The sequence below is a fragment of the Chelonia mydas genome, chromosome 13 (assembly GCF_015237465.2).
Source record: "Chelonia mydas isolate rCheMyd1 chromosome 13, rCheMyd1.pri.v2, whole genome shotgun sequence".
Lineage (NCBI taxonomy): Eukaryota > Metazoa > Chordata > Testudines > Cheloniidae > Chelonia > Chelonia mydas.
This window is the reverse complement of record NC_051253.2, coordinates 38,685,243-38,702,365: the sequence shown is the minus strand read 5'-3', so window position 1 is coordinate 38,702,365 and position 17,123 is coordinate 38,685,243. Positions and strand designations below refer to the sequence as shown.

The window sequence follows — 17,123 nt, the reverse complement described above, 5'->3', positions numbered from 1 at the left end:
GGGTCCCACCTCATTCCCCAGCGGGTCCCTTCTAGGCACTGACTGCGGCAGGGGTCCTGTGGAAAAAAGAGTGTGTGAAGTCTTGTGTCATTCCCGACAAGGGGGCAGAGTTAAGATTACATGGGCAACCTTAGCCCTAGCATCTCCTATCTTTTGAGGGCTTGACTTTGCCACCTTAACGTTCTTTTAGAGCACTTTTTAATGTCATTTCCTACCTGTATAAAAAATTGAATAAAAACCCAAACGTTTTACCCTAAAGAACCACTTTGACCCCACCACCTAAGTCTCCAGCAGAGTTGGAATTTTCAGATTTGCGCACTCCTTCTCTCAGCGCCCACCTCCACCTGGGTGACCAGTGTGCACCTGCTGTGCCGATCCCTGCCAGTAGGGGTGTCACGGACCCACAGGTCGTGCCCACTCTTGGCCCCGTGTGGTCTGTGGGGGGAACCCCCTTCAGTGAGACAGCTCTTCTCGGGGGTCCACTCTCTCTCGGGGGTTAAGCCTCTCCACCTCCTGGAACCGCACCTCCCAGAGCCTTAACACACCTGTCTCTGCCGTAGGCCCCCTCAGGGAGTCCACTTGCTCTGGACCGACGGGGCCTCCAGTCCCAAAGGGAATAATGCCACCCTGTTCTCTAGACCGGAGAGGCTCTCAGCCAGTGTAAAACAGGAGGGTTTATTGAGTACCTGAACACAGCATAGGAAACACTCAGGGCCCTCAGGCCTGGCCTCCCCCAACACAGCACATCCAAGTCTCCCTTGCATCCAGGTGGGCTATGCCTGCTCCCTCTCTCCAGTCTCGAGCCCTCCTGCTTCCCAGCTGGACATCTGATATCACCGGCCCCAAGCCCCCCCTCTGTCCATTGTTTTCTCTCCAGGTAAACAGGGTCGCCTGGGCCCCCTCTCCTCTCCTCTGTCCTCTGGCCCCCTCTGGCTGGAACCAGCTGGTTAGGCTACAGGGGTCTTCTCTTCACAGCCCATTGTTCTCCCACTGGCCAGAACCGGCTGGGACTCCTGAGCTGGGCCTCCCGGTTGTAGGGACAGGATTTTATAATTGTACTATAAGAACTGATGTAAACCTTGATTTCATTCTGCCAGCCACCCTTTTTGAATAGCAGGAAGAAATGACCCTCTGGGACATTGGTAGGAATGCATCTGACAGACTGCCAGTGTCTGTACTGATGTTAAGGCAGGGACAGACCAGAACAATCCTTATGACTGATTATGGTCACCCTTTTGTTTTAGGATAAAGTTATAATGTCTACTATGGTTTCCTATATGTATTACAAATTAGGCACTCTCGTTAAATATACATTTCTTTGTTTTAAGGTTTGGTAAGTAAAAGACAGGATCTTGTATTGTGTCTATGTTAAGGAGATTCAAAATAAACTGTCACTGTTTGTATTCTCAGAAGTCTCTGTAAAAAGACTGGTTTCAGAGTAACAGCCATGTTAGTCTGTATTCGCAAAAAGAAAAGGAGTACTTGTGGCACCTTAGAGACTAACCAATTTATTTGAGCATGAGCTTTCGTGAGCTACAGCTCACTTTCCACAGTATGCATCCGATGAAGTGAGCTGTAGCTCACGAACGCTCATGCTCAAATAAACTGGTTAGTCTCTAAGGTGCCACAAGTACTCCTTTTCTTTTTGTAAAAAGACTGTTTGTGTGAATGAGGAATGTATGCATCAGAAAAAGATAAGGTGTGAAGGCCATTGTTATAGCCAGATGGTCAAGGAAAAAGGAGTAAACAGACTTAACGACACCAGGAAATCATCAACAAGCATCCATAATGAAGGAAGGGCAAACTGACAACCCTGAGGTGAAGGCTGGCACCCCTAAAGACAGGACAATTGATTAAATCCGGAACCAGGACAGGATAACCCTCTCGGAGGTGTATTGGAATGTTTACATCAGAAGATACACCAATTAAGAAGTAACCTGTCACAAACTGACACAGCAAAATCCATAGACTTCAACAGAGAAGAGGAACTATAAGAATAGGGTGCTTTGCCACGGGATTTTGGGTTTGTCTTGCCACTACTCCAGGAGCATCGGATCGTGACCGACTGAGCCCAGCTCCCCTCTGTGACCAATCTGGCTGGCCACTAGATTGATCCAGACTCTGGACTGGTAACTATGAAACATCAACTGGCAGGACTGTGTGCTTGATGTGTATGTGTGTGTGACTGAAGAGCATATGGTAACTGTCGTATTCTCAATAAATGCAGCGTACTGCCTTCTCCCCTATAAAGATCCCATGTGCTTTGTATAGCATCACACAGTCACCAGGTCACCAGTCACTGGGTATCCGTTCTCCCGGCCATTGGCTGGGGTCCCAAGTTCCCTCGCTGGTCCTCTGCCAGAACAAACTCCCTCTCCCATCACCTTGTTAAACGAGCAACACCCAGGGAAACTGAGTCCCACCCCCTCTGCATGCAACCTTTAGGAAAAACAAGGAAAAAACACAAAAATCCCCCACTTTGTCACATGGGGCAGCACTCCTTGTCTGTAGTACACATCCCGCCACCTGAGTTATTACTGTGTGTCTTCTATTCTACTACGTACCAGTAGAGGGCAGCACTGGTTCCCTTTGGTGCCCCCCAATCAGCGTGAGACCTACTTTGGCTGCTGGAATATTGGACACTGCCCCCTTCATTGCCCCCTGGTGGTCGAACAGAAGGTTCAGCACTGGGTCATCATGAATAGGCCAGAATATGAACAAGAGGCTGCTCGGCAGCTTCCAACACCACATTCTACAAGCCATTACCCTCTGATCCCACTGAGAGTTACCAAAAGAAACTACACCATCTGCTCAAGAAACTCCCTGAAAAAGCACAAGAGCAAATCCACACAGACACACCCCTGAAACCCTGATCTGCTACCCAAGATCCATAAACCTGGGAATCCTGGATGCCCCATCATCTCAGGCATTGGCAACCTGACAGCAGGATTGTCTGGCTATGTAGACTCCCTCCTCAGGCCCTACGCTACCAGCACTCCCAGCTACCTTCGAGACACCACTGACTTCCTGAGGAAACTACAATCCATCGGTGATCTTCCTGATAACACCATCCTGGCCACTATGGATGTAGAAGCCCTCTACACCAACATTCCACACAAAGATGGACGACAAGCCGTCAGGAACAGTATCCCCGATAATGTCACGGCAAACCTGCTGGCTGAACTATGTGACTTTGTCCTCACCCATAACTATTTCACATTTGGGGACAATGTATACCTTCAAATCAGCAGCACTGCTATGGGTACCCGCATGACCCCACAGTATGCCAACATTTTTATGGCTGACTTAGAACAAACCTTCCTCAGCTCTCGTCCCCTAATGCCCCTACTCTACTTCACTACATTGATGACATCTTCATCATCTGGACCCATGGAAAAGAAGCCCTTGAGGAATTCCACCATGATTTCAACAATTTCTATCCCACCATCAACCTCAGCCTGGACCAGTCCACACAAGACATCCACTTCCTGGACACTATGGTGCTAATAAGCGATGGTCACATAAACATCACCCTATACCGGAAACCTACTGATCGCTATTCCTACCTACATGCCTCCAGCTTTCATCCAGACCACACCACACAATCCACTGTCTACAGCCAAGCTCTACAATACAACTGCATTTGCTCCAACCCCTCAGGCAGAGACAAACACCTACAAGATCTCTATCAAGCATTCTTACAACTACAATACCCACCTGCTGAAGTGAAGAAACAAATTGACAGAGCCAGAAGAGTACCCAGAAGTCACCTACTACAGGACAGGCCCAACAAAGAAAATAACAGAACGCCACTAGCCCTCACCTTCAGTCCCCAACTAAAACCTCTCCAGCGCATCATCAAGGATCTACAACCTATTCTGAAGGACAACCCATCGCTCTCACAAATCTTGGGAGACAGGCCAGCCCTTGCTTACAGACAGCCCCCCAACCTGAAGCAAATACTCACCAGCAACCATACACCACACAATAGAACCACTAACCCAGGAACCTATCTTTGCAACAAAGCCCGTTGCCAACTGTGTCCACATATCTATTCAGGGGACACCATCATAGGACCTAATCACATCAGCCACATTATCAGAGGCTCATTCACCTGCACATACCAATGTGATATATGCCATCATGTGTCAGCAATGCCCCTCTGCCATGTACATTGGGCAAACCGGACAGTCTCCACGTAAAAGAATAAATGGACACAAATCAGACGTCAAGAATTATAACATTCAAAAACCAGTCAGAGAACACTTCAATCTCCCTGGTCACTCGATTACAGACCTAAAGGTGGCAATATTACAACAAAAAGCTTCAAAAACAGACTCCAACGAGAGACTGCTGAATTGGAATTAATTTGCAAACTGGACACCATTAAATTAGGCTTGAATAAAGACTGGGAGTGGATGTGTCATTACACAAATTAAAACTATTTCCCCATGTTTATTCCCTTCCCCCCGACCCCCACTGTTCCTCACACGTTCTTGTCAACTGCTGGAAATGACTCACCTTGATTATCACTACAAAAGGTTTTTTTTTTAGCTCACCTTAAGTGATCACTCTTGTTACAGTGTGTATGGTAACACCCATTGTTTCATGTTCTCTGTGTATATAAATCTCCCAACTGTATTTTCCACTGAATGCATCCGATGAAGTGAGCTGTAGCTCACGAAAGCTTATGCTCAAATAAATTTGCTAGTCTCTAAGGTGCCACAAGTCCTCCTGTTCTTTTTGCAGATACAGACTAACAGGGCTGCTACTCTGAAACCCGTCACTATTAAGGAAATAGGCTTTAGAATGTTTTTTTTTCCTTGCTAGGAGATCTCCAGGTTCACAGCACTGGGTTCTTGGCCATTTACTCAGGAGAACACCTTGTGATGGCGAAAGCAGGACAAGTGGCCTTGTCATTCTGTATCACAAAGCTTTGAAACCGGCCCACTCAGTGGCAGCACAGGCTGCCCAGCGCCGTATTATTGCCTAGGCCGACAAGGCCTAGGCCTAGGGTGGCAAATTTGCAGGGGTGGGAAATTTATAATAAAGAACCAGTTCTCCTTGACGCTCCGCTCCCTGACAGCTGCAGACTCCGCCACCTATTACTGCGCCTGGAGAGACACAGTGACACGGAGACAGGGGGCCTGGGACACAAAGGGGGCCAGCCACACGCGTCCCCTCCCGGAGAGAAGGCACCTGACTTTGCCCTTGCGGTCCGCTCCCTTCCGCTGTCCCTTGAAGGAGACGCTTTGTCAGAGCTCACCAGGAAGCTGGAGAGAAGGAGAGAAAGAGGAAGCACCTGTGCTTGTGAATGGGCAGCAGAGAGTTTGTTACAGGAGTCTGGCATTTTGGAAACCACCAATCCGGGCCTGAGATTGCAACAGACTCTCCTGTCTGCTGAGCAGCTGAACTGGGGAACTGAGGTTCCGGGGTCCCCTCTGACAAATGACCGGCTATTTCCTGGCTGCGCTAGCCCTGGCCAAGCGGGAAGGGGGGTGTGTGTGTGTCAGTTTTTGTGGGTTTCTTTCCACGTGTGTGTGAGGAGCTGTGTTGGTTCCTATCTCCGTGAGAGCATTTAGGTGAAGGCGTCTTTGTGCATGGAGCCAGATCCTTCGCTCCCCGGAGTGGGGATCATTACAGTATTTCTCGGGAAGCTCCTGCCCGTGTTTGCAGGCGTCTTTTCCTGCCTGCAGCAGCTGGTGGGTTCGGGCCCTGGAGTGGGGAAGGTCTCCGAGCCCCTCACGCTGACATGCGATCTCTCCGGGGCATCCCTGGAGACCGGATTTCCCTGGCCAGGGTCCCGAGTGGATCGGACTGATGAACTGTGATGGGGAAACATTCTCCCCTTCCCCAAAACGCAACGAGCATTTCCAGAGACCCCCTCCGAGAGCCGGGTCTCCCTGCAGCTGAGCTCCCCTTACAGCTGCAGACACCGGCACCTATTACTGTGGGACAGTGACAGAGCAAGTGTGACCCATGCACAGTAACACACACACACACACACATACACACACACACACACACACACAGCATCTCACAATCAGCCACCCACCCACAGTCAGCCACAACCACCCTTCCCTCCCTCCCTCCCACCCCCCACTCCCGCCCATCTCAGACCTGCAGACAAAAAGTGACCGGTTGGCTGGGAAAAGGCAGAGAGAGGGGGGCTGAGGTTTTCAAAGGCGCCTAGAGGACTTTAGTGCTTAAACTCCCCTTTTAATTTAATTGGGATGGGGGCACCTAACTCCCTTAGGTTCTTTGGAAAATTTGGCAAGGCGAATAGGCAGCTACTAACCAGAGAGAGAGAGAGATAGTGAGAGAGAGAAAGTCACTGCTGTATGTCAGGTTTCAGAGTAGCAGCCGCCGCAGTCTATATCCGCAAAAAGAAAAGGAGGACTTGTGGCACCTTAGAGACTAACCAATTTATTTGAGCCTGAGCTTTCATGAAGCTCCCTTCATCGGATGCAACTTCTCACTGCTGTATGTGTAAGCAGAGACAGAGACACATCGAGAGAGAGAGAGAGACATGGAGAGGGAGAGGAGACTCTGAGACAGGAGTGGTGGGTGTAGTTTTGCAATCTGGGACCGATATTCCCATAGAAGCTCCTAGATTTGCCTGGTGAGAAGCTGAACTGCAGCTCTGGTTTTGCTCAGAGTTCCTCCTAAAAATGATTAGATGTTTCTTAGCTGCCCCGGTGCTGGCCCCATGTGAGTATTTCTGTGCGCCTCCCTGTGCGTGCATTTGTGCGTGTGTATCTGGGGGTGAATCTCTCTGTGTAACTGTAGAAGTGTACTGTATTTGGGTGTGTGTGTGTATTTGGGTGTGAGTGCACATGTGTTTGTGTATTGGGTGTGTATGTGTGTGAGGGTATCTGGGTGTGAATCTCTCTGTGTAACCGTATAATCATAGATGTGTATTTGTGTACTGTATTTGTGTGTGTACATGTGTGAGTGTATTTTTGTGTGAGTGTACATGTGTTTGTGGACTGTATTTGGGTGTGTACATATGTGAGGGTATTGGGGTGTGAATCTCTCTGTGTCAATGTGTGTGTGGGAGGGGGTGTGTGGCAGGGAGACCTTTGCTCCCTGGGCCCCTCATTAGACGTTTATTCAGGAATCTCCCACCCCTGTTTCCAGATGCCCTTTCCCAGCTGCAGCTGGTGGCGTCCGGCCCAGGGGTGGGGCAGGTCTCCGAGCCCCTCCCGCTCACCTGCGCTGTCTCTGGGTTCTCCATCACTGGTCAGCACTCCTACTGGAACTGGATCCGGCAGCCTCCCGGGAAAGGGCTGGAGTCGCTGGGGTGGATACACCCCTCTACGGGGCAGACATCCTACCCCCCTTCCCTGCAGAGCACGGTCACCATCTCCGCAGATGCCCCCGAGAACCAGGTCTCCCTGCAGCTCGGCGCCCTGACTGCTGCGGACCCCGCCACGTATTACTGTGCCAGGGGACACACAGTGACAGAGACTGGAGGTGGGGGTGGGGGGCTGGCACAAAAAGGAGGTGGCTCGAGACGTCAGCGGGGCCTATTGAGAGTTGCAGGGAGAGAAATGCACAGGGAGGGGCAGTGATTCAGGCAATGCTGGGTAGGCTTCGCTGTTGGGTGGTGCAGACATTTCACAGGATCATTGAACCATAGGGGAGAAGGGACCGCACAGGCCAGGGTGTTAGCTACTCTCGTTACCAGCCAGAGAGAGTAGGACACACACTGACACTTCAGCACCCCACCTTGCCACAGAGTCCTAGCCCTCTCACAGACAGACACAACCCCCAGCTCACCTACAGTCACACTCACTCGCACAGGGCTTAATCTGTGCCAGGGCTGAGCCTGGCTCCTCTGGGTTTGCCGGGTCAGCTATGAAAGTACAGATGTTGCTTGGGCCCCAGCACCTCTTTCATTACAAATTAAGCACTGCACTCACACCCAATTAAAACACAATGTCAACCCCCGCCCCATCCACATATTCACACCCAGACCCAGAATGTGCCCCACCCACAACCTCACACCCACAGTCACATCTACCCACCTGCAAAAATGTCCCACCTGCACCCACTCCCCTCCCTAGTACCACTCAGCTTCTGACTGTCGGATGCCGGGACTGGACAACAGGGGATGGATCACTCCCTCATGGCCCTGTTCTCTTCATTCCCTCTGGGGGCACCTGGCACTGGCCGCTGTCGGAAGACAGGACACTGGCATAGGTGGTCCTTTGCTCTGACCCAGATGGGCCGTTCTTATGCTCACTCTCAGAAACACCCACCAGCACCCGCAGAGTCACATCCGCCTCCCCTGACTCTTCTCAGCCTCTCCCCTGCATTACCGGGCCGTGTCCTGTTTACCGCCATCCCATCTCCCGGAGTGGGGCGCGAAGGGAGTGGTTCAAAGAGAGATGGGGCGTCTCTTTCTCCAAGGCCAACCACAAGTAATTGGGGTTGATGCTGGAGGCCCTGGCTAGACTTCTCCGGTCTGTGTTAAATAAGAGGTGAGAGCAGATGGCCCCTCTAGCCTTAAAATCTATGAGAAATGATTTCTGTCTCGGCTTGGAAGGGTTCGATTTCTGTCCCTAGCTGTTGGTAAATGTCTGATTTCTCTGTACACACACAAACAGATGAAAACACATTGCCATGAATAATCATCAACATTTACAGCTCTTCCGTGCCGGAATCTTCATGTTCCTCCATTCCCACCTCCTCCCATACCAGGTTCGCCCCATATTTGCCTGATCCCACTGGCTCTGTTTGCCCCATTCCCTCCTCTCCCATGCCAGGGTCCCCCATTCTCTCCCCACCCATTCCCCCAGCGTGTGGGCCCCGCCCACGCCCCCCAACCTGGACCCACCTGCCCTTCCCCCCTCCCTAGTGATGCCAAAGGAGCTGCAGCAGGGACAGAAAGGGGGCTCCCGACACAGTCACGCCAGAGCCCCAGGGCCTCTTCAAGAGACAGTGACAGAGGTGAGAACAATCGGCTGGCCGGGACCTGCGCTGGGGAGCCGTGTGGCGCGCAGGGCGCGGCCGGGTGTGACTGTTGTGTGTGTTGCAGACGCTGGAGAGAGGGACTGCGCGCGCACCCACAGATGGGGGGGACACGCGCAGAGGCAGACACAGTAAGACGGGCACACACCCTCGAATCCAGAGGCGGACACACACACGCACACTGACATAGGCGGGCACCCAGATACATACACGAAGGCACGAATAAGCACACACCAATACACACACACACACACACACAGCCTTTCCCACGCCAGCTCCGGATCCCCCGTTCACACAGAAGCTGCCGTCACCCTCCTGGAACTTAGCTCCACCCAGGAGTCGAATCGGTGGCTGCGGTTCATTGGCTTCCCCCGCGGTCACAGACATGCGGGGATCCCTGTGGCCCTGTCTCTGTGCGCTGCCGCTGTTCCCAGGTGAGCTCCGGGCGCAGGGGCCGGGGTCTGTCTAGGGGACTTTCCTCGCCCCGTGACCGCCTCCGAATTCTCCCCCTTCTAGGTTCGGTGGCGGGGAACTCGCTGACCCAGATCCCGGCTTCCCTGTCAGCCACGGAAGGGCGGCGGGTGGAGATAAGGTGTCAATTCAGCACCTCCTACAGCAGCTTCGCCCTGGACTGGTACCAGGAGCGGCCGGGGAAGCAGCCCCTCTTCCTGCTGGGCAGATACTCCTGTGGCTCGGAGCGCAAATCCGATTCTGTGGCCCGTCGGTTCCCCTCGCAGCTGGACACCGGAGCGAAGTCTCTCACGCTGTCCATAGACGGGGCGCAGCGGGCTGACTCGGCGGTGTATTTCTGCGCTCTGAGTTACAGCACAGTGCTACGGGGCGCACCGGGCTCCCTACGCGAAGTGCCGGAGCGGGTGGCCGTGTCTGAAACGCAGGGAGACGAGTTATTGATTTTCTGAGTAGCAGTAGACGTGTTCGGGGCACAATTCAGGGACCATGAGATAAGAACATCGTCTTCCGCCTCCTCTTCCCTCCTCCCCCCCACCCCCACGCTAACGTGCCGGCATCTGTGGGCACCGACAGGCACCCCAGAGCTCAGCATCTCCCCAGACACCTCCCACAAGAGCAGCATCCCTCCCCTTCTCCGCCTCGCCCCCCCATAGACCAGGAGCTGAGGCCTAGGGGGATGAAGTGAGTTTCCCGAGGTCACACGGCCAGTCAGTGGCAGAGCTCAGAATTATTTTCCTGTCTTTTGAGCCCAGGACAAAGCCCTTGACCACCGGGCCACTCTCGGACCCAAAAACACACGGTGTGCGCCGTGCGGGTTCCGTTCGCAGCTCGGGGTTAATGAACCGGAACCAGCACAGCGAGGGGAAGCCAGTCCGAGCTAAGACACAAACCTCCCCTGCTGCCAGTGGGGCCAGGCCCGGCTGATCACAGTCAGCTGCACAGGGAGGCGGGGGGACCCGGCGCTTTCAGCGCTGGAAATGCCGCGATACAGTGTCTCTGTAGCAGGCAGCAGGGAGATGCCAACCCCAGGCGCGACACAGGAAACCCCAGCCCCATGGCGTGCCAGCTGCCCCCATTCCCGCAGCGTGTGAGCCTCGCCCTCCCCCACCCTGGATCCCCCTGCCCTGCTCCCCTCCCGCCAGGCATGTGAAAGGGGCTGGGGCAGTGACAGAAAGAGGGCGCTCCGCACCCTCACTACAGAGCTCTTTGTCTTTAAGCCCTTCTCAGCCTGAGTTCCGCAGCAGGCAGGATCGGAGGACACCGGGGCTTGGGGGCTTGGGTTTGTCTGTTGTGTGTTGTAGACAAGTGAGAGAGAAGGGCGCGCAGACAGACAGTCAGGGACACACACACGGACACAGCCAGACACACAGCCAGACACCGGATAAATGCTCACAACTGCACACACAACCGTCGCACTCTTTCCCACGCGTTACTGGGGTGTGTGAGCGCCACCCGCAGCCCCGCTCCGGATCCCCAGTTCACACAGCAGCTGGTGTCATTCCGCAGTAACGCGCTCTCTCTCCCTGAAGGCCAATCGGTGACTTTGGGGTTCTTTAGCTCCCCCATTACAGACATGCGGGGACCTCTGTGGCTGTTTCTCTGCGCGCTGCCGCTGTTCCCAGGTGAGCTCCAAGAGCGGGGGCCGGGGCCTGTCTATCTGGGGGACTTTCCTCGCCCCTGACTCCCTCCGAATTATCTCTCTTTTAGGTTCGGTGGCTGGGAACTCGCTGACCCAGATCCCGGCTTCTCTGTCAGCCACGGAAGGGCAGCGGGTGGAGATAAGGTGTCGATACAGCACCTCCTACAGCAGCTACGCCCTGGACTGGTACCAGGAGCGGCCGGGGAAGGAACCCGTCTTCCTGCTGGGCAGAAACTCCTACGGCTCGGAGCGCAAATCCAGTTCGGTGGCCCCTCGATTCTCCGCGCAGCTGGACACCCGAGCGAAGTCTCTCACGCTGTCCATAGACGGGGCGCAGCGGGCTGACTCGGCGGTGTATTTCTGCGCTCTCTGGGATCCACTGTGCTACAGAGCGCCCCGGGCTCCCGACACAAACTGCCGGAGGGGGCGGCAGGTGTCTGAAAGGCGGTGAAGTGTAATTCGAGTTCTCAGCCCCAGTAGACACGTTAGGAGGCACACTTCAGACCTCCTGGAAAAACAAAGGTACATTTTGGAGGACGTAGGCTCGCCAGAGGAGATGAGACGCTTTGCCGTCGGAGTAGCTACGACACACAGAAGAAGCAACGCAACCTGAATTTTAGAGATAGGCGGCTGCGGCGCAGACGCGCTGAGTGACTTGGCCTCGGTGACACAGAGAAACGGCTTGAGGGCAGAGGAACTGGGTTGGGAAGGACGTGTCTCGGTTATATTAGCGTCTCTGCAATAGTCCTGGGAGCTCCTCCAGAGAAGGAGGATGAGTCATGTAATGTTACCTTAACTTGGAGACATAAAGAAGTTGATCATTATTTATAATTAAGGTAATGCTAAAATTATCTAATACACAGGGTAAAGCAAAAGTGTCTCTACATCTGGGTATAAGGCTTAAATGATCCCAAAGTGCAAAGTTTGGTTCAAAAGTGACAAAATACGTACAGTACATAATCCGCAATATCCCAAATTTAGGTTAATAAATTTAACCATGTCGTTAAAATATTAACATCCAACTACTGGGGTACTTCACTCATAAAAAAGTGATACTAAGACCAGCTTGTGGGAAGCAAACATAGCAGTGAATGTAGCGTGCCCCGCAGTAATTGAGAATTTAGGATGGGTTGTCCCTCAGTAAATACAATCCATCGGAGAAGTATTTCAGTTACTTTCCTCGTTTCGCTTCTCCAGGCGCCTTTTTATAACTCAGCTATAGGACAGTAGCCGCTAGAACCCACAGCACAGACCTTAGCTAGGGCCTCAGGGGCAGCTAGATGAGGTCGGAGCCAGATTTCAGGGGCCTGCAGCTGACATTTCACAACCAACACAGGGATTTGTTCTTGCCTCTCTCACCAGTTTTACTGTAATGGGAACTGGGAATCCCACCGGCCGTTCTGAGTGTGTGTAGCGGCCCCGTGTGCGATGAGAGCTCAGTGGAGACACACAGTGAGCGACAGTCTCTGCCCTGAAGAACTTACAAAGAAATTGGAGCAGAGGAAGGGTTCCTCACTGCGTCCTCGTTATACCCATGGGGAACAAAGTCACAAAGAGAGGAGGGTAAAGTTACTGCTGCTCCGTCTGCTGCTACCATATAGCGACTACGGTCTATTTCTCTCTCCTTTTGAAGACCGGAGCGGATGCAAATCGAGTGAGCACATTTCCTGTGAAACACCCCCGGCGTCCCTGAGTCTGCAGAGGAGACGGCACAGACACGTGTCTCCGCAGCTCACACCCATCCCCGTTTCTCTGCGTCCTCTCCTGCAGAATTGTCTCCAAAATCGTCAGAAAAGAGATGATGCTGTGGCTACCCCTCGCTTTCATGGCAGCAATTCCCAGAGGTGATTCCTTGCCTGGATACAGAGGGAAGCTCAGTATTAAGGTGGAGATGATTAATACTATATTTTAATTTTGCAGGAGTCCATTCGCAGATTCAGCTGGTGGAGTCTGGGGGAGGTGTTAAAACCACAGGAGATTCTACCCGCATCTCCTGTAAAGCCTCCGAATTTCCCTTTGGAAACTATTGGATTTTCTGGTACCGCCAGCCTCCCGGGAAAGCGCCAGAGTGGATCTCCTACATTAACCCCGGTAGTACTAAAGCGGACTATGGCCATTCAGTGAAAGGGCGATTCACCATCTCCAGAGACAACCCCAGCAACCTGCTCTATTTGCAAATGACCGGCCTGAGACCCGAGGACACGGCGGTGTATCACTGTGTGAGAGACACAGTGACGGGCAGGGAATCTAAGCACGTACAAAAACATCCCCTTTGCAGTTACAGCCCGCCGCGGGGCACAGCCCAGGGGAAGGGTCAGACACACACAGAACTGAACCAAGGAGAAAATGTCCCCAGCGCTGCCAGCAGCGCGGGACGGACAAGACTTTTTTGGGGCTGCAGAGTCAGGTCAGGGCTGGGGTAGCAAATATGAGGCAGCCTCTGTCCCAGTCCCTGCCCCTAGGGGGCAGCACCCCCGTGTTCTCTGCTGCACACCCGCCCCTCCGGGCAACCAGCGTGCCACCCCTCCCACACCCTGCCCCTAGGGGCAGCACCCTGATCTCTCTTCGCTCCTTCACGTCGATGATTCCCAAGCGGCCTCTAGGGGGCGTGAGGGGTCAGCCTTTCTTTGTTGCACCCTGGGTCCCGGGAGACCTTGGTGGATTCCGAGCTGTGGCAGGGGGCAGCCAAAAGGGGACAGGGTCAGATGTCACTAGCTGCTGGCAGATCTGATGCTGCCCCTTTGGCTTACCCTTGGTGCCCCAGCTAGGAATGAAACCGTGGTGTCCTGGGACCCAGCCCAGTGACTGGACCACTAGGGCAGGGATATGGTTTTTCCAATGTATGAAGTTCAAATTAGGCTCCCGAATCCTGATTGGTGGGTTCCCGAAGAAAAGGGCGGTTTTCACAGGCAGCAGCTTCCAATGTCTCCGATGCACCTTTAACTTCAGCAACTGACCGGTGACCGGGCCCTGTCACAGATAACTGGCCAGGTGAAAACGCAGGTCCCTGTCCCCCCGCCCCGCCCAGTTGAGTGATATCAGCCACCCTCCTCCCTGGGATGTTAACCAATAGCTCAGCAAGGCTGGGGCGGGGTTTCTCCGAGTGCTATCTTAAATGAGGAGGGGTTATGCAAACTATCCCCGTGCAGTGACTCTCTTTCCGGGCTGTTCCCCCCCCCCCCCCCCCGCTTGACCCTGCGGCTCGTGGAGAAGCTCTGTCCCTGCAGGGAGCAGCTCCGGACCCGTCCCCAGGGCGACGACTGGACGCAGACGCGCAGAGACGATGCGGTGGTGGCTCCATTTTGCTTTCATCGCAGCAGCGTCCAAAGGTGCTTGGGGTGGCGGGAATCGGGGGGTTGTTGATCCGACTAGTGCCATGGATTGACCGGAGCGGGGGAGGGGAGATTCCCCGGGAATAAATTGGGACACACGGATTTTGTTTCCGGTTTCATACCATGTATTTGTCTCGTCTGAGAGGCGGCGGCTGAAAACCCACAAGGGGTTTTCATTTTTCTCATAAATATTTTGGGGAGAACAGAAGTTCCCCCCTTTCATTAGACTGTGGCCAAAGCTGCCGCCGTTGCCCAGACCTGGCCCGAGGGGATTGTTCCCACCCGCTCTCACGCCCCCAACCCGGCTTGTTCCCCAGGGGCCGAGGCGCAGGGGCGGCTGGTGGAGTCCGGCGGCGGGGCTGCGACCACCGGCGGCTCCAGGCGGCTCTCCTGCACGGGCTCCGGACTCGCTTTCGGCAGCTACGACATGTTCTGGTACCGGCAGCGCCCCGGGAAGGGGCTGGAATGGGTCTCACGCATCACCAGCACTGGTGGGAGCAAAGATTACCCTGACTCCGTGAAAGGGCGATTCACCGTCTCCAGGGACAACCCCAAGAGCCAGCTGTATCTGCAGATGACCGGCCTGAAGCCCGAGGACACCGCCCGGTATCACTGTGCGAGAGACACAGTGAGGGGAAGCCGGTCTGAGTTGACACAAAAACTCGCTTCGTTCACACCAGGGGATTCGTGAGCGTCCCGTGACTAACATCACCCCCGAACTTCGGTGTCCCCTGACCCGCACCACATAGCCGGCCACTCACCCACCCACCGACCCCTGCAGCCCCTGGGTGGCACCCTTGTGCCGTGTAGCGGACGCTACGGGGGCAGGGTGTGTGTCTGTGCACGGAGGGGTTGTTCTCTGAGCACAGGGCAGGGATATGAACCCAGACACCCTGGTCTGAGAGCAGGGGAAAGATCTGAGCTCTGCTGGGTTCACTAGCAAACCTGCGGGCGCCTGAAATGGAAACCCGCCAAGGTGCCCAAAAGTACACCGGAGAATTCAGGTTTCAGAGTAACAGCCGTGTTAGTCTGTATTCGTAAAAAGAAAAGGAGTACTTGTGGCACCTTAGAGACTAATCAGTTTATTTGAGCATGAGCTTTCGTGAGCTACAGCTCACTTCATCGGATGCATAGCATATCGTGGAAACTGCAGAAGACATTATATACACACAGAGACCATGAAACAAAACTTCCTCCCACCTCACTCCCCCGCTGGCAACAGCTTATCTAAAGTGATCCTCAAGTAGAGCCATTTCCAGCACAAATCCAGGTTTCTCACCCTTCCCCCCCCCCCCCCCACACACACATACAAACTCACTCTCCTGCTGGCAACAGCCCATCCCCCTTTGAAACCCCTCTTTATAATGCGCATGATAATCAAGGTGGGTCACCTCCAGCACTAATCCAGGTTTTCTCACCCCCCCCCCCACACCCCCGTTTTCCAAAAACCACACACACAAACTCATTCTCCTGCTGGCAACAGCTCATCTTACAATGTGCACAGCATTATAACATTCATAAACCAGTCGGAGAACACTTCAATCTCTCTGGTCACGCAATCACAGACATGAGGGTCGCTATCTTAAAGCAAAAAAACTTCAAATCCAGACTCCAGCGAGAAACTGCTGAATTGGAATTCATTTGCAAATTGGATACTATTAATTTGGGCTTGAATAGAGACTGGGAGTGGCTAAGTCATTATGCAAGGTAGCCTGTCTCCCCTTGTTTTTTTTCCTGCAAACCCCCCCCCCCCCCCCGCCCCAAGACGTTCTGGTTAAACTTGGATTATTGCTGTGCACATTGTAAGATGAGCTGTTGCCAGCAGGAGAATGAGTTTGTGTGTGTGGTTTTTGGAAAACGGGGGTGTGGGGGGGAGGGTGAGAAAACCTGGATTAGTGCTGGAGGTGACCCACCTTGATTATCATGCGCATTATAAAGAGGGGTTTCAAAGGGGGATGGGCTGTTGCCAGCAGGAGAGTGAATTTGTGTGTGGGGGGGGGGGAAGGGTGAGAAAACCTGGATTTGTGCTGGAAATGGCTCTACTTGAGGATCACTTTAGATAAGCTGTTGCCAGCGGGGGAGTGAGGTGGGAGGAAGTTTTGTTTCATGGTCTCTGTGTGTATATAATGTCTTCTGCAGTTTCCACGATATGCTATGCATCCGATGAAGTGAGCTGTAGCTCACGAAAGCTCATGCTCAAATAAACTGGTTAGTCTCTAAGGTGCCACAAGTACTCCTTTTCTTTTTTCGGAGAATTCAGGGGAACCTTCCCATTGGGCGATCCGTCAGTCTTCCCAATTATTATTATTGAACTGTGTTATCCCAGTGCCTTGCAACCCCATTCATGGACCAGGCCCCCTTTGTGCTGGGCTCTGCACAGACACTGGACCTCCCTTATCTTCCGAGTTTATTCATGAAGTTTCCCTCCAGTTATTTCTCTCTCCTGCTAGCCTAGCTCAGGCGAGATAGACTCCGAGACTGGAAGGCCAGAAGGATCCATCACGATCGTCCAGTCCAGCAATTTCTCAGACTGAGGGTCCTGACCCCAAAGGAGGTCGCAAGGAGATTGCAGGTGGGAGATCACAAAACTACGTCTGGGAGGACTGAGTGGGGGTACAGAAACTGCCACTCTCCGGCCTCCCGGCTCTGAAGGCAGCACAGAAACAAGGTGTGACGAAGTGGGACTGTTCTTAATGTTTCCTCCG

General features: G+C 53.5%; 1 protein-coding gene and 3 gene segments (V, D, J or C); all 4 read left to right on the top strand.

The window, feature by feature from the left end:
• Positions 1 to 17,123, top strand: part of LOC119563617 (immunoglobulin lambda-1 light chain) — a 216,385-nt gene that overhangs the window by 155,265 nt on the left and 43,997 nt on the right. The gene's annotated exons all lie outside the window — the stretch shown is intronic.
• LOC119563616 lies at positions 9,314 to 11,942 on the top strand. The segment is given in 2 exon segments: positions 9,314 to 9,410; positions 9,493 to 11,942. Coding segments are annotated over 2 exon segments (453 nt in total).
• LOC119567882 lies at positions 10,934 to 11,942 on the top strand. The segment is given in 2 exon segments: positions 10,934 to 11,069; positions 11,155 to 11,942. Coding segments are annotated over 2 exon segments (432 nt in total).
• Positions 12,592 to 13,556, top strand: LOC119567880. The segment is given in 2 exon segments: positions 12,592 to 12,930; positions 13,007 to 13,556. Coding segments are annotated over 2 exon segments (549 nt in total).